Raw genomic sequence first — 17,709 nt, 5'->3', positions numbered from 1 at the left:
CCCTGGTCTACATGAACGTCTAACCAGTGAGGGCGGCGGTGATGCCAGTACCTTACCAGCTGTCTGGCTCGGCTGTTTGGCCTGCACACACATTCCAGCCACGGCCAACAACATGACTAACGGCTCTTATTAAGACCATGTAGCAGAACAGTTATGATTCACATGCAGGCTTTCTGTGCAGCCATCAGCCTTCATTACGTTTTCATCTAGAGAGGCTCTGATGCTGGACACAGAAGCACCGCTATGATGAAATGATGTTTTTATATTTGAGTCCCGCTGCATGAATAATGTGTCGTGTTACTGCAGGCAGCCAGTGAGACTGTTGGATGAGTGGGAAGCGACAGTCAAAATGTACGATTCAACTTCTTGGAATGGGTGTAGAATGTCAAAAGATTGGGTTTTATTTTTTTTAGCAATTTTTTTGGGCTTTTGTTGGCTTTATTCAATAGGTAAGTAGAGAGGCAGACAGGAAAGCTGGGAGAAGATTTTTAATTTTTTTTCTAATTTAGCATTTTTTTAACCAGGTTAGTCCCATTGAGGTCTCCTTTTCATGGGAGACCTGGTGAAGAGGGCAGCAGCATCGTCACATTAAAAAACGGTGAACAACATTAAAACTTGCACACAGACAAAGTAGACTGTAATGATTTCACCAGAGCTTTAAACTCATTCAGTGTAATAAGGGCTTGTAGTTGAGATTGTAATTTATTCCAAGCATCAGGTGCAGAAAACCTAAATGCTTTCTTGCCCAGTTCAGATGGTACTTTTGGGGAGACTGCAGAGTATCCATGGATCAGAGATTATGACTTCAATGTTTCCTTGTTAAAAAAACAAGACAAATATGAAGGAACAGAACTCAGAATGGTTCTGTAAATAAACACCAATCACTGAGATGTTGGGTTCTTAACCCTCCAGTTGTCCTCATTTATGGGCATCAAAAAATGTTGTTTCCTTGTCTGAAAAAAATCCAAAAATTCAGCACAAAAATTCCCCAAATTTCTGATAATTTGAAAAACCTTCAGGAAGAAAATTCCAATAATTTCTTAAAAATTTTCTCTTAAAAGTTTTATTTTTTTTAAAAAAATCCCCCAAATTTGGCAAGAAATTATAAATATTTTCAAAAAATGAATAAAAATCTTCCAAAAAATCCTAAAAATATCTAAAGCGATTACATATATATCAGTGAAACTTCTATTTTCCTTAAGAACATTCACATAAAAATCTACCAAAATCCAGTGAAATTCGCTGGATTTTGGTTGATTTTTTGTGAATGTTCTTAAGAAACATTTTTAACATTTCTGTTTTTATTCCACCAAAAAATGTTCAAAGATTTCCCAAATACGTTGAAAATGCAGACATTAGAAGTTTCACTGTGAAAACATATTTTTTCCACCTTTTCAAACTTTAAAAAGGGTCAATGTTGACCCACAGGACGACACGAGGTTTAAAGAAAGGGGGAAGGACCTGCAGTAAAGATCTGTGAGCTGGAATCAAACCCAGGACTATAGCCCCTGTTCATGGATCACCTGCTCAGCCTGTTGAGCTCTCTGGGCGTCCAAAACACACTTGATGGTGATAAAGTGGTGACAATCCAATCAAAGTCTGCACTTTGTGTAGCATGTGGCAGCTTTACACTGAATCTAAATGCAAACAATGGCAGGTCAGCTACAGGATCCTCTAAACCATGTTCTGGTTTGTGCTTGTAGCTGAACTCAATCTTAATTAGTTTATTTTGTGCTGCTGAATAGATCAAAAACATAACTGTATTCATTTTGTAGTTGAAATAAACGATTGGTTGCAACATCTCACAGGACAGTGAACACAGTCTAGACTGAATTACGTTAAGATACAACTAAACTGAATTCTCAATTATGTTTTGAGAGAAATTAGTTTTCTGTGTTCTGTATGTAATGTAAATATGTTCTGCATGTCATTGCCATTTATTTTGGCACTTTACTGTTGCTTCTTTTCGGCCAACCAATCATATATTTCAGTGGGGCAAGACATGTCCCCCTGGTAATCCAGAAAATGAAGGAAAAGCTTTAAAAAAAAACTAGCAAAAGGGTCTTTTTTATTTATTTATTTTTGACCCAAACCATGGAAACCTAGCCAAGAAACTTTGGTGACTAACCTTAACCAAACTTCTAACATATAAAAGGGTCAGACAAAACCTTGTATGTTCCTGAACCTAACCAGAAAGGCAATGAAAACTGAAAATATAGCACGACAGAGAGCAAAACTGGTGGTTTCTTGTTCATTTCTGGATGTGAACCCCGGTCTTCTGGAGGCTGGTTCTTCTAGTGGCTGGTTTGTGCCTTCAGCTGTCCCTCCTGCTTACTAACCTGGATTATGTGGTTCTTTCAGACTGGCCCACTTTTCAACCTCATCACAAAATATCTTTGTTTTGGTGCAAATTCCTTTCCCCTTTAACTGAGAATGCAGTCTAGTTGTATGGGAATGCAGTTTTGTGGTGAATTGGACTCATCAGTCACTCCAAGAATCAGGAAGCCTGCAAGAATTTCCATAATGAAATATTTGCTTTAATGTCACTGACACGAATCTCCACTTCAGATTTCAGGTTTCCAAATGTTCATTAAGAGACTTGATTTGCTGTCATCTCCACTGTGTTGGGTGAGGTGGAGGCCGGTCAGGTTCTTCTAAACCGGGGGTGTCCAACATGAGGCCCGCGGGCCAAAACTGGCCCTCCAGATGGTCCAGTCCGGCCCTCAAAGTGGAAAAATTCCAGAAAAGACATTAACTGCAGATTGTAAATTAGTAAAACTATAAATTTAAATCATTTCTAGACCATGACAAGTTGTTTTGATCAGAAAGTAAAATACCGGATTGTTCATTGTTCTTTTGTTGTTTGTGTCTCATTTTTGTGATATTTTGTCTTGTTTTTGTTGGTTTTTTTTGTCTTTTTCTGTCCGACTTTTGTCATTTTTCTCATGTTTTTGTCATTTTGTTCCCTTTTTATCTCACTTGTATATTTTGTCTTATTCATCGTTTTTTGTATTATTTTTGTCATTTGTCCATTTTTTTGTCACTTTGTAATTTTTTTGTCTAATTTTTTGTCTGTTTTTTTGTTTTGTGTCGTTTGTCTCATTTTGTGTCTCATTTTTGTCGTTTTGTCTCATTTTTGTAATATTTTGTCTTGTTTTTGTTGGTTTTTTTTTGTCTGACTTCTGTTATTTTGATCATAAAGTAAAATACTACGTCATTCATTTCCAAATGACTAAATGTTTTGTTCCTTCATAGACACTCTGTGATCTGGAAGTTGTAAATGATAAACTGAAGCACAATGTTGAAATTTCACTTATTTTTCTTAAGAAACTTCAGGTTCTTCATGATGTTTTGCAAAAAGATAATTCATTAAATGTGAATACTTTCAGAATGTACCTTTTTGCACTAGAACAAAGGAACCATTAGGAGTTGTGGTTATTTATAGGTTATTCTGCTGTGGTTTTACTGGTCCGGTCCACTGGAGATCAGACTGGGCTGAATGTGGAACCTGAACTGAAATGAGTTTGACACCCCTGTTCCAAAACCAATCTTTTCTTAATGAGACTTGCTTTTACACAGCAGTGGCATTACGTTGAAACTGGAAATACCGCATTGTGCTACCACACTGAAATGAACAGCATAAACAGCCCCCTATCCAGAACACACCTGGTTAAACAGTGATCGAGCTGATTTCCTCAAGGTGAACGGTATAAAATCTATTCAAACACGTTCCTCAGCCTTAGTAAAGTGAGAAGTGGCCGCAGATTGTTTCTCATTTTGGTCGTCTGTACTCTTAATGCACAAGAAAATGATTCACTTGCACCTTTGCACCACATCAAGCCTCAGCCAGAAGCCTGCATCTGTTTATCTTCTGGGATTCTTGGAGCGATTCTGAGTGATAGAGTAGTCAAACATATTGCATGCAGTGTGCAGTACAAGTTTTGAGAGCCTCGGGATCATTGTGTACATATCAAACCCATGTACTTTGGCTTTACTGAACAATTAATGCGATTCTGAGATGCTAATCTGCAGGGAAAAAGGCAAAGCCACTGTTATCCTGTGGTGTTTTAAAATGGCCACCCAGGAGGAAGACTGTACACTTTCATAGACTATTTAGTTTCTGTAGTAGAAGAGCTTTGACATCCTTTAAATCAAGAGCAAAAGATGGAAGATGCTATTTTCTTCTAACAAAGGAAATTACATCTTTGGTAGTTGCTTGTTTTCTGGCGTTCATTTTATTCAGTGACCCTGAAATGCAGAAAAGCATTAGCAGGAGAGAAACGGTGCGGAGCAGAGGCGTTCTAAATGCGTCATCCTCGCATTTCTGCGTGTGTGGAGGAACTTTAAAGAAAAGTACAGCTTTGAATGCCAATGTCAGTGTGTCACAGAGGTCTGGAGGAAGTTTCTTTTCTCTGGCAGTATATCACACGGTAGTAAGACGGGCTTACTGGATACATCATTTTCTGCTCTTAATCATTGCAGCTCCATCAGTGCTTGATGAAATCCTTCCAGGGATAACTACTGCAGTAGGAGAATACTGTATAGACTCAACTAAGCTGTAGTTGAAGGATTTTAGACATCAACTCCAGCTTCTGCTACTTGATCCATTTCAGAAAGACACTTGGATCTTTCTGAAGCTGTAATTTCTTTTCATGATCCCCCAACATTCTGCCTTTTCATGAATGGTGATTTACTTTAGTGGCTGGGATCACATTCTCCCCTTCTTACTGTAGTCAGTTACAGTAGAATGAATCGAGCAGAATGCCGTCTTATTATTGCTACATTACCACCGAATGTCTTGTTCAACTCAAGGTTTAAGATCGAGCTCAAAACGGACACAACTGTTTTAGAAAAACGCTGAAATCACTGAGGTGGAGTAACCAGAGGGAAAGATGGCGACACCCGGAAATAAAAATAAACGGATCAATTCTGGATTGTATTTAATATATCCTACTTAATACTACGTGTCCACTAGATGCATGTTTCCTGCATCTGAAAATCTCCCGCTTGGTGGGTGTGTACTGGAGGCCAGTAGGTGTTCAACTCCTGCTTCCTTCTGCAACTATCCTGCCCCTGATTGGTCAAACACATCGACTCAGAAGCTGTCTGCTCCTGGATTTCCAGCCGGACCAACATGGCGACTCGGTCGCAAACTTTCTCTTTTATTACAAAAACAGTCAGTGAAAAGTATTTCTGAAAGCATTTGAGAAATACGTTTGAAAGTTTTGCGATGCGTCGGACCTCCGCACGCGACATCAAATTTGCATAAAGTAGAAGTCGAGTCGACTTTATGCAAATGAGCTGCGGGGAGACGCACCAGATCGCAGCTGGAAACTACAGTGGCCGAGAGGTGCAAACCAAATTTACATAATGCAAAACACTTTTACAACCTCCAAGACAAATTTACAAGCGACAAAACACTTTTACAAGTCCAAAAACACTTTTACAAATCTAAAAACACTTTTACATAATGCAAAACACTTTTACAACCTCCAAGACAAATTTACAAGCGACAAAACACTTTTACAAGTCCAAAAACACTTTTACAAATCTAAAAACACTTTTACAAGTCCGAAAACACTTTTACAAAGCCAAATGTAACCGGAAAGGGAATGTCCCAACTCCGGGATTGAACCGGAAGTGACGACGAGGAGCGGCTAATGCACTCTGTCGGTCTGATCTGCGCCATTTAAACACTCTAAAGACCGACCACACGAAAAACAAAACCGCGTCAATCGGTTTATATGTTCCCCACAAAACGGGCAAAACATCACCCGCTCGTTGTCCGTTGCATTAGCCGCTCCTCGTCGTCACTTCCGCTTCAACCCCTGAGTTGGGACATTCCCTTTCCGGTTACATTTGGATTTGTAAAAGTGTTTTTGGATTTCGACAAAACACTTTTACAAATCCAAATGTAACCGGAAAGGGAATATCCCAACTCCGGGTTTGAACCGGAAGTGACAACGAGGAGCGGCTAATGCAACTTTTGGTTGTTGTTGATGGTGAACCAAGCGAGCGGGTGATGTTTTGCCCGTTTTGTGGGGAACATATGAACCGATTGACGCGGTTTTGTTTTTCGTGTGGACAGTCTTTAGAGTGTTTAAATGGCGCAGATCAGACCGACAGAGTGCATTAGCCGCTCCTCGTTGTCACTTCCGCTTCAACCCCGGAGTTGGGACATTCCCTTTCCGGTTACATTTGGCTTTGTAAAAGTGTTTTCGTACTTGTAAAAGTGTTTTCGTACTTGTAAAAGTGTTTTCGGACTTGTAAAAGTGTTTTCGAACTTGTAAAAGTGTTTTGTCGCTTGTAAATTTGTCTTGGAGGTTGTAAAAGTGTTTTGCATTATGTAAAAGTGTTTTTAGATTTGTAAAAGTGTTTTCGAACTTGTAAAAGTGTTTTGTCGCTTGTAAATTTGTCTTGGAGGTTGTAAAAGTGTTTTGCATTATGTAAATTTGGTTTGCACCTCTCGGCCACCGTAGGAAACGCAACCAGACCAGCATGCAACGTGGTGCATTTCACATAGACACTGAATGGGATGCAGAAAATTGCCGGATCTAGTGGACACGTACTTTGAGATATTTAACAATGTAAGAAGTTCTGAGGCTGGAGTTTTCTGTTAAAGATGCTCTAATGCAGCTTGGATAAAAGCCTGGTTGTGTACAAATTGTACAACAGAGTTTTCTGATCACTGCAGCACTTCAAGCCGACGGTATCACCTCAATGTAAAACATGTTGCTGTTAGCACCAGAGCTAACGTTAGCTACGACAGTCCTGGTACCGGCTAAAGGTGTAGCCATCCCATAATAGACCACTATAGAAGACACTGAAAGTGCTTGAGATTACAAAAAGTCTTAAAATGTTGAATAAAATCGCTATAATTGCACTTAGATTTGCAGTAATCTGTGAATGTAGCAGACAGATGAAAAACGCAGATAAATAGAAATGAAACAAACATTTTTGTTTAAGTTCATCGATTCGGTCAACTAAAATTTATTGAAAAACTTTGCATATTGTGTCAAATGTTGATATTTGATAAAAATGTGATTAATTACAATTGATTACAAAACCTGTAGTTGGATATTTTCTTGAAATCGTGTCCCATCACTAATTACATATATATATATATATATATATATATATATATATATATATATATATATATATATATATATATATCTTTCTCAATAGATATTGTAAAGTCCTATTTCAACATTAGTTACATTTCTATGTGCAAATGTTCTGTTCATTATATATTATTTGTTCTTCGTACATTGAGCAGTTTCTGCTGACTTTTAGAGGGTTTTGTATAAATGTGTTTCCATAGAATGTTGGAGAAAAAAGGAGAAAACATTGAGAGCTTGCAAAGTTATCTTGCAATGAACTATGAAATATTTACATGTAAATGTTGTGTGAGGATCATGGCAGTTGGTAATGTGGTCTTCTACCTATTAAGTCCTTTTCTAACACATAATGTGACACTGAGTGTGACATCATCCTTGTTTAAGCCTTAGCCTTAGTCCACCAGTTGATCAAATTCTTCTTTGATATTATCAGGTTTACTTGACTGCATCTACAGAACGAGGTCATGTGTGGTACTTATGAAAGGGTTTTGGTGCCGTGCTCAGGGTCACTTAAAAGAATGTCAGAAACCTGTTGCAGCACAGTTTTTGTTTCGTCTTCTACGTGTGCACAGACATCTTCTGTAGAGTTCAAACTGCTGTAACATTTAATCTGAGCGGGAAACAACAGCTCTCTCCGCTCCCTCAACAACTTCTGTCGAGGTGCCCTCAAGCAGGAAGTTGAACCCTGAGCTGGCAGCAGTCGGCCGGTGTTTGTGTGAGCTGCCGGGCAGTTCTACACGGGTGTGTACAACACTTCGAGCCGGTGCCACTGCCAAAACACAAATCTGTCCCAGGTCAGGGAGATTAGCGTAGTTCCCGCTGCGTGGCTTGTTTTTGTTGACCTCCAGTGGTCGACACTTTGCTGTGGAGAGGTCAGACAGGAAACGTGATGATGGCGATGATACATTGATAAATACACACAGACCACAGTGGATCTACAAAACACCACAAATGAAAGTACACTGAATTGGGTTTTCGGTTTTCACAGTTTTCTACAACAGAATTTATGTCAAGGATCACATAAATCAAACATTGGCTGGGCTGTGACAATATTTTTCCAAAATAAAAGCCTTTTCAAAATGGAATGAGTGCATCATCTGCATGTAGGATGATTTAAATTTGTGCTCCACTTAATCATGCTGTAGTTGCAAAACAGTATTTGTTTTAGAAAATAACAGGTTATTTATTTCATGCACATTTCCATTTATTGTCCAAAGCAGCTGATACTATTGGCTAACAGTAGTAGGAGCAGAAGTAATGAATTATCACTGGTGTAATGTAACTAAATAAATTTACTCAGCTACTCTTCCTAAGTATAATTCTAAGGTATTTGTACTTTACTTTATTACTTACTTACTTTCTACTTCGACTCCCCTACATTTCTGAGAGAAATATTGTACTTTTGGCTTCAGTTACTTTACAGCAGACTAGGACTTTAAAACCCTATCACAATATATTGAATCATATAAAAAATAACTTTTATGCTATAAGTTAAACCATGTTAGTAAAATCAGCTCTGGTACAATATGCTGCAGAATATTAAGATGTGAATCAATATTTTCATACTGAACAGTAAATTTCGCTGACAATACTTAAATACTTTTACTGATGTGGGGTATAATATACGATACTTTCATGTGTAAGAGAGTATTTTTTTATTGTGGTATTGCTACTTTTATTACTACAATTAATCTAATTACTTCAATATAGTAGTTTGTGTGTCTCTTCTCTAAAAGCAGTGATTTTATCAAAGTTTATTTTGAGGTATTTTACTTTGCTGGAATTTAAAATGCCTCCATTAAAGAGTGAAAATAAAATAATCTTCATTACATACAGAGATTGACATCGAAGTGAACTGGAGCAAAAATAAAGAACACACAGGACTTAAATGCAGGCCAGAATGAATCTGAATCCCAGTCACGTTCAGCTGAGACTAACCAGGGGACAGGTTCAACTTAAAGTCTATGGAAGGTGACAGCTTCATCATACAGTGAGGCTTTGTTTATCCACACATATGGAGGTTGCAAAAAAAAAAAAAATCTGCATGCAAACTGTACGTGGATATGCAGGCGAGTTAATTAAGAGCAGCTCCGGTAACAGCCAGGAGCAGGTAGCATGTCGTTAACGCTTGGTGTCAAACAAACGAGTTGGAGTTTTCTACATTTTGACATCAAGGTTTTCATTTTTCCTGCAAATATGTATCAGATCCAAGTATTGGTTATCTTTCAGCTTGATTACTTACAATCGATACAGTGTTGGAACAGACTAGAGAGCACTTCCACTCTTTAAATGTCAAATATGAATAACAGTGACTTGATAGATTCACAGTTAGTGATTTTACTCGAGTGAAATAGTTTAGTTCAGAGTACAGTGACTAAAAAACCCACACAATCAACACTGCAAGCAACTATTAGTTCAGGGGTGTCCAACATGAGGCCCGTGGGCCAAAACCGGTCCTCCAGAGGGTCCAATCTGGCCCTCAAAGTGTAAAAATTCCAGAGAAGACATTAACTGCAGATTGTAAATTAGTAAAACTATAAATTTAAAATCATTTCTAGACCATGACAAGTTGTTTGGATCAGAAAGTAAAATATTAGATTCTTCATTGTTCTTTTGTCATTTTGTGTCTCATTTTTGTAATATTTTGTCTTGTTTTTGTCTGACTTTTGTCGTTTGTCTCATGTTTTTGTTGTTTCGTGTATCATTCATGTCGTTTTGTGTATTTTTGTCTTGTGTTCTTTGTCTACTTTTTTGTTGTTTTGTTTCTCGCTTTTGTCATTTTCATTTAACTTTTTGTCAAATTTTTTGTCTGTTTTATTTAGTGTAATTTTTGTAGTTTTCTGCCTCATTTTTGTCATTTTGTGTCTCATTTCTATAAAATTTTGTCTTGTTTTTGTTGTTTTTTTTCTTTTTTTGTTGTTTGTCTCATGTTTTTGTTGTTTCATTTCTCATTCATGTTGTTTTGCGTATTTTTATCTCGCTTGTGTTAGTCTACTTTTTTGTCATTTTGTTTCTCAGTTTTGTCATTTTTGGTCTCGTTCGTAACTTGTTTGTCTAATTTTTTGTCTCGTTTCGTGTCGTTTGTCTCATTTTTTGTTGTTTTGTGTCTGGTTTTTGTCTTTTTTTCCTAAGTTTTGAAATATTTTGTCTTATTTTTGCATGTTTTTTGTCTTTTTTTGTCATGTTGATCATCAAGTAGAATTCTCTATGGTTCAGTTTCAGATGACTAAATGTTGTGTTCCTTTGTAGATAAAGTATGATCTGGAAGTTGGAATGTGGAAATGATCAACTGAGGCTGAATGTTGATGAAATTTAATTTATTTCTAAGAAATTTCAGGTTGTTCATTAAAATGTTGTGTCTCACTTTTGTAATATTTTCTCTTGTTTTTGTATTTTTTTGTCTGACTTTAAATGTGAACATTTTGAGAATGTATTTTTTTTCACTAAAACAAAGGAAAAATTTTGAGTTGTCATTATTTTTTAAATTATCATGCTCTGATTTTACTGGTTCGGCCCACGGAAGATCAAATTGGGTTGAATATGGAATCTGAACTAAGATGAGTTTGACACCCCAGTATTAGTTGGAAATGTGAAGCCACGATTCCGAACATTCCAGCAGGATTCCTGTGCAACAGTCAAATACAGAACCAACAGGCCAGCAGCGGAGGGAGTTTATTCCTGTAACGCCTTCATTGTGGTTTTATTTTCTGTGTATTGGAACATTCTGTCTTTCCATGGCCAGGAATCATTCCATACATCAGATTGACGCATCTCATTGCAGTTTTATTGTTCAGATTCAGATGCACTGCTCTACTTATTTGATTCACATACAAACACACACTCTGTATACCTCCTTGACATCCTCTCCTGGCTTTCCATTCCACTCTCATACATATACAGGTCTCATTTTTGCTCTTCCTCACAGAGAGACACTGCATCTGTCCTCCCTCTGCAGCAGAATGTACCCTCCTCCTTCTAATCCCCCTTCCTCTCTGCATCCCTCGGTTCATCCTCTATGCCTCCGTCACCTGCAGGTCTTTCTCAGGTTTTTTTATTCTGCTTGTAGTCGACGTTTATTCCCTGTGGTCTCGCTCCAGCCGGTTTCTCTGAGCCCATCGCATGCTGCCGAGCTGCGACTCATACCTCGGTCTGTGTTGGCTTGTGGGGAAAAAAAGGACAAAAAATAAATTTGTTCTAGATGAAAACCAGTGTTTCCAAGGCTCCCTCTCAGAGGAAATGACCTGACCTGTATACTGTGGTCACTTTTTCCCTGTTGCACATTTCTGTTTTCAACTGCAAATGTCTGGATTCCACAGTGAACACATTAGAAGTCTTCTCACTAAGATCAGCGCTTCTGATCCTATTTATCCATTCACCCTCCTCTTCAATGTTTTTATTTTGGGAATGTTCTGAAGAATATCATCAATGCATTTAACCCTCGTGTCGTCCTGCGGGTCAAAATTGACCCGTTTTAAAGTTTGAAAATGTGAAAAAAAAGTATTTTCACAGTGAAACTTCTGATGTCCACATTTTCAACATTTTTGGGAAATCTTTGAATATTTTTGGTGGAAAAAAGAAATATTAAAAATGTTTCTTTAAGAACATTCACAAAAAAAATCAACCAAAATCCAGCAAATTTCGCAGTATTTTGGTTGATTCTTTTGTAAATGTTCTTAAGGAAAATATTTGAAGTTCTTCTGATATATATGGAATCACTTTAGATATTTTAGGATTTTTTTTTGGAAAATTTTTACTCATTTTTGAAAATATTTACAAGAATTTTCTTGCCAAATTTGGGGGATTTTTATTTATTTTTTAAAATAAGACTTTCAATGGAAATTTTAAAGGAATTATTGGAATTTTCTTCCTGAAGTTTTTGCAAATTTTCAGAAATTTGAGGATTTTTTTTGGTCAACTTTTGGATTTTTTACAGACAAGGAAACAATATGTTTTGGTGCCCGTAAATGAAGACAACAGGAGGGTTAAAATAATAATCCACAAGATCCTCATTTTGATTTCTACTGATAAAAAAATTAATCACTCTACAGTTTTTACATTGCAATCAAAACATGAGAGCTCCATTAAGTTATGTGAACTTGTTTGTTTTCTTTAACTCAAATTGTCATGGCAAGTTTTGAATATGGAACTCGTTTTAAAGTTTTAGAAAATTAAACTTAAAATAATTAATTGTTTTGACTGTAAGTTTTATCAGGACTGTCAGTGTTGATTGAACTTATTTCTGTAAGTTATACCTTGAAAAAAGAAACGGGGTGCTGGGGGGAGGGGGAGGAGGGTCCTGCTGAAGAAATACCACAATTTTGGGATTAATCAAAAATAAAACCCTAACTCTATGATATACAAGAACTGTCGACCTCACCTGTTGTCTAAACTGGACAAACCACAGTATTTCAACCCCAACTTAATTATTGACAAAACAATATAGAAAACAGCGGCGGACTACTTCCAGCTGCGGAGGGACACCCTTTTCCAGCTAGCTGCAATCTGACGCAGTGACGCAGCAGAGTGCAACTGACCAGGGCGGAGGGATACGTCATTCTGCTGGGAGAAGAGACACGGTGAGGAGGTAAGTTATCTTCTGAAAGTGCTTTTGAGTTTTTGTTGGTAAAATTTAATAACAATGGCAGTTTCTTCTGTGATAAAATGGAATAAAATCAGCACATTGACAGAGCTTTGTGAATATGACTACATTTCCGTGTTTTTCTCTATGCTAGTCCATCGCGTTAATCATAGTTTGAAATGGCGCATTAGTAAATTACACAGCTGTTGTCCATGGGGGGCATTTTTTAATTGACGGGCGTTCATTTAGGTTAGAAATGCTTCCGACGTGACAGGAGCAATAAAAAAACTATTGAATTCAACATTTGGCTGCAAGCAACTGCTGGTAAATGTTATGCATTTGTTAACTAGCTAGTTTGCGGCAGTCGAGGCAAAGTAACGGCGGATGTGTTCTGGTATGACCGGGACAACTGCGTCACGTCCCCGTCCCCGTCCCCCAGAGTCAGGGCCCACTTTCTCCCGTCGACACGCTAAGTTAATAAGTTTTAACTTGTGAAATAACACGTTAATGAAGTCCAAAGACTTGGACGCTTGTATTTACTGCATATAGTCCACAAATCAAATTCAAATACTACATCAAAATAGTCAGAATCGTCTATATATTCAGCCATGTCTTCAGAAATAAACTATGAATTCCACGTTGAGACTTAATTTTGGTTTCAGGCAAAATGAAACTCGGTGAATACAGCATGGATCAGCCTGATTTTGGTTCCTATCATTCAGTTTCACCCCAGGACAACCCTAAATACAGCCCAGGTTCAAAAATCCCAAAGGTTTCCTTTCAGGATAGACAAAAGTTCCATGTGTTTGGCTATTGTCGGAATCGAGATCATGTGAAAAGAGGGCGATGGGAACTCTGAAATTTTTAAAGGCAGCAGGGTCACTGGTCTATCTCAAGGGGACAAACATTTTTAAAAAAAAAACCAATACACTTGTTAAATTGCAATAATCTATAATAATGTGCACTTTTATTAGTTGAAGAGGTACGTGTTTTTTTCTTCTTCTTGCATAATCAGTCATAAATAAGTTTTGCCAATTTAGTGTCAACTTATTAGTAACATTATTTTTCTGGGTTACATTCAACAAAATAATGATTTAATTTATCCAATTGTTTCAGGTTCATGGGGAAACCCTGGACATCCTAATGAAGGGAATGTGTGTCGGACTTCTCATTGGACACGAAGGTGTTCTGGACGAAGCATTCCCAATGTGGCTGTGGTGGCAGAGGAGACGATCGTTCTTGCTGACATAAAAGATGTGGCCACTGGTTTGCTGATGTGGAAAATCTACTGCCTGAATCTGGAGTATCCTTCTGAGATGAAATACTCATTTATAGTCATGCAAAGGGTTGTCATGAAAATAAAACCTGACCATTGTTCAGCCAGGATACATGGAGTCAGAAACAAGCAACTAAGGTTTCGTTAACTGAAAAGGGTACCTGTGAGGCCAATCTAAAGAAGAGCTTTCTCTGCTTTGCTCAATGTTACTTCTCGAGAAAGCAGCATCACTGTTTTTTTGTTGTTGCAAAAATTACACTGCCAGTCTGAAGTTATTGTTATTCTGCACTGTTCTTTGTCATTCACAGAACAACTTGCATGAGCATTGTTGTTCAAATAAAGTTTGTTTTTGAAAAAATAAGCACCAAATTGATTCATTGTAAAGTCTAAATTAGTCAAAATGAGAAATAAAGTTTAAAGATTAAAACAATTTTAAAACATTAGTCCTTTTAACTTAACATTGCAATTAATGTGAAATATAAAGTCATCTTAACTTAAAAGTCTAAGTTGAAATAACAGGCAATTGCAAATTTACATAACAAGATATCTTGAGTTTTCTTGAATGGACAATTCAGCATCGTAAGTCGACCTAACTCTGAGACTTAAGTTGAAAATACAAACTATCATTAGTTAAACAACTTGTATAACAGTTTGAGTTGAAACAATGGTTACTTTAAAGTTGAATTTACTCACAATTTTAAGGCAGCAGGTGAACTTTTGTTTCTAAGTAACTGGCTTAAAATGTTTTACAGTGTATCTGTTAACTTTTGTCCTGTTTAGTCCTGAATGTCGGTGGGATTTCACTGTTAGGAAGGTAAACAGCGTTAGGAGAATGTGGAGCTTCTTCCTGGCTGAAATCCTTTCGGTGTTTTCAGACTTGCGGGAGCAGTAAGTGCAGGGATGAGTAGGTGTAGTGTGTCATTTATTTGCATTGTTTACTGTGGAATAAGCGCTTTGTAACACCCACATAAATCAAGCGTCCCACTTGAGATGGATAAATGCACACTGTACACACAACAAAGACGAATAAGAGACTCTGACACTCGTTTTCTGCTTAGAGAAGATGTATGAGAGCTGACAGTTTTTATCTCCGCTCTTCTTTCCTCTCCAGGGTCTCCTCTGCTCATCAGGTGAAGCACTGTGAGCTGCCTACCCCCCGACACCACCTTCCCCTCCTCACCCCGTCCCTCCTCACCCCAAGAGACGTCACCCACTGTCCCCCCAAAGATCCCCCCAAAACCCCGCTCACCCGCCTCACCTGCCAAAAACCCCCATCCGACAGCTGCCACTGGCCCTCCTTTTACCCCATGGTGGCCCCAAGGCCCGCCCTCTCACTGCTATTGGCTGTCCTGGCCTGCACGGGGCCCGCACGCCCCTCGCCCCCCCTACTGCTCCGGCCCCGGGAGAGAGAGAGGGACTCGGGTGGCGTCAACATCGCCGTAGTCCACTCGGGCTCCTCCCTGCTCCCGGAGACGGCGGTAGTGGGAGGCGCGGGGGTCGGCGAGCCAGGCCTGGGGCCCGGTGTGGGAAATGGTCCCGGTGGAGGAGGAGGAGACAGGGGAGGAGACAGGGGAAGGGGAGTAACGGATACAGCTTCGTTGGCAGGAGCGGCTGCTATGGCCTCCTTCTCCTCCTCCCCGGCCTACCTGTCGCTGGCGGCGCTCGTGGGGGAGACGGTGATGACGCCGTCGGGACAGGCCAACGTCATCTACCTGGCTGTGAACGAGAGCAGTCCGGGCACCCTGCTGCTGCAGCTGTGTGAGCTGCTGGCCACCACACCCCTGCAGGTATCAGCCCAGCACCTCCCTCACTGATACACACACCCATCAGCCACAACATTATGACCACTGACGGCTAGAGTGAAGAACATTCGTCATATTGGTACTATGTGGTGTTCTGCTGGAAAACCTTGGATTTTGGCGTCCGTGTTGATGAGGCCCAGACACCCAAATTAACTCCCTCATGCAAATGGCAATCACAAATGTCACTGGCCCACCCTTGCAGGAAAATGCACCCCACCGCATCACAAAATTATTAAATGATAGAGCTGGGGTGTTAAACTCATTTTAGTTCAGGCAAATTTATTCTCCAGTGGACTGGACCAGTAAAATCACAGCATAATGACCTATACATAACAACTCCTAACTTTTCCCTTTGTTTTAGTGCAAAAAAGTACATTCTGAAAATCTTTTTACAAAACATTTTGAAAAACTTGAAATTTCTGAAGAGAAATAAGTGCAATTTCAACAACGTTATGCCTCAGTTTGTCATTTAGGACACCCTGAGAGGTTCTCTGGTCCAGGCCCAATGGTTCAGAGCATTTTTGATCACATAAGGAGGACCAACACCGCCTTAGGCAAGTGGTCATAATGTTTTGCCAAAAAATCAGTTCAGAAATCCTTCAACACAATGTGACATCTCTATAATGTGGTAAAGAAAAGATGTTCCCTTCGGGTTCTTTCTGGGTAGCTCTAATTTAGTTTATGAACCCATACTGTTACACATACAGAATAACATTTCTGTTCTGCTATTGTGTGTCAGTCTCCATTTTCTTCAGCTCATTCATCCATACAAGGACACATGGACATGCATATGGGTGAAAGTATCGTCCAAGATGTACTGCAATGTGTTAACAAATGCAAAGAAAAAAAATGCTAGCTTATATATATATGGATACTGGGTTCCAATTTGTATGAAAAAAGTCAACTTTGAAAAGCTTTTATGAGGAAGGAAGTGCACTCAGTATACATTTGATAACAATAATGAGGGTTAATGAGGATTCATTGCATTGAAACGATCAATTTAATGAAATAAATGAGGATAACTGCACGTTTCTCGACAGTCTTTCCTCAAAAGCATTTCTATTGTTACACAGTGACAAAAGAAGTACAAATCCTGCATGAGTTCTCACATCTGCCCATTAGGGATGTTCCTCATGATTAACTTCTCAGTCAGTCAGTCAGATGGAAATTTTAATTTAGACTGGTTGACTGGTCTAAAAGTGAGAACAGAAAACCTTCAGTGTGTGTAGGTATTTACATCTCATTTGAAAATGCTCATCACACTCCTTTAATAATGAAACTAACTTTCAATGCTGTTTGAATATGTGGTGCTTCTGATTACTGAACATGGCAACAATTCACTGAACAAAAGTCAATTACTAACATTTAAACACCTTGCAGTCAGGATGTCCACGGACATTTCTAATTGATTGATGTCTCCAATCATCTGCTGCCACATGTGCGGTATAAATTTGAATAATTTCCTTGACATGTGAAACTGTCAGTTATTAATTGATAGTAGAATGTCGGCACACTTTTAATCGATCATGCACCCATATTGTGGGCAAAAAAAAATCTCACAAGCAGTCCTTACTCCTCCAAGTGGGAAATAGGAACAGCGCCTAATTCAGGGGTGTCAAACATGTGGCCTGCGGGCTAAAACCGGCCCTCCAGAGGGTCCAATCCGGCCCACGGAACGACTTTGTAAAGTGTAAAAATTCCAGAGAAGACATTAACTGCAGATTGTAAATTAGTAAAACTATAAATTTAAAATTATTTCTAGCAAACAGAATTCATCGTGGGGAAGTAAAGGGCCACCATGAGACAGAGACTTCTGGAAAGCTTTATGACCCCCGACCAGCGCACATGTTTTTACTTAAGATGTGACTAATTAGGCCTAGGGAGTCAAATTCATTCTAGTTCAGGTTCCACATTCAGCCCAATTTGATCTCC

At 38.7% G+C, this 17,709-nt stretch overlaps 1 protein-coding gene across 2 annotated transcripts in view; it reads left to right on the top strand.

The window, feature by feature from the left end:
* grin2da (glutamate receptor, ionotropic, N-methyl D-aspartate 2D, a) overlaps positions 1-17,709 on the top strand; it is a 300,423-nt gene that overhangs the window by 103,954 nt on the left and 178,760 nt on the right. Inside the window, exon 2 of one of the 2 annotated variants that reach the window (XM_023271461.3) lies at positions 15,087-15,762. In XM_023271461.3, the coding sequence (XP_023127229.1) occupies positions 15,283-15,762 (480 nt within the window). In that variant the 5' untranslated portion in view covers positions 15,087-15,282. Of the gene's footprint in view, positions 1-15,086; positions 15,763-17,709 lie in introns of those variants that run through there. The other variant, XM_023271462.3, reaches the window with a different exon arrangement.

This window comes from Amphiprion ocellaris, chromosome 15 (assembly GCF_022539595.1).
Source record: "Amphiprion ocellaris isolate individual 3 ecotype Okinawa chromosome 15, ASM2253959v1, whole genome shotgun sequence".
NCBI classification, from domain to species: domain Eukaryota; kingdom Metazoa; phylum Chordata; class Actinopteri; family Pomacentridae; genus Amphiprion; species Amphiprion ocellaris.
The sequence above is the reverse complement of the archived record's forward strand: the minus strand, read 5'-3'. Positions and strand labels throughout refer to the sequence as shown.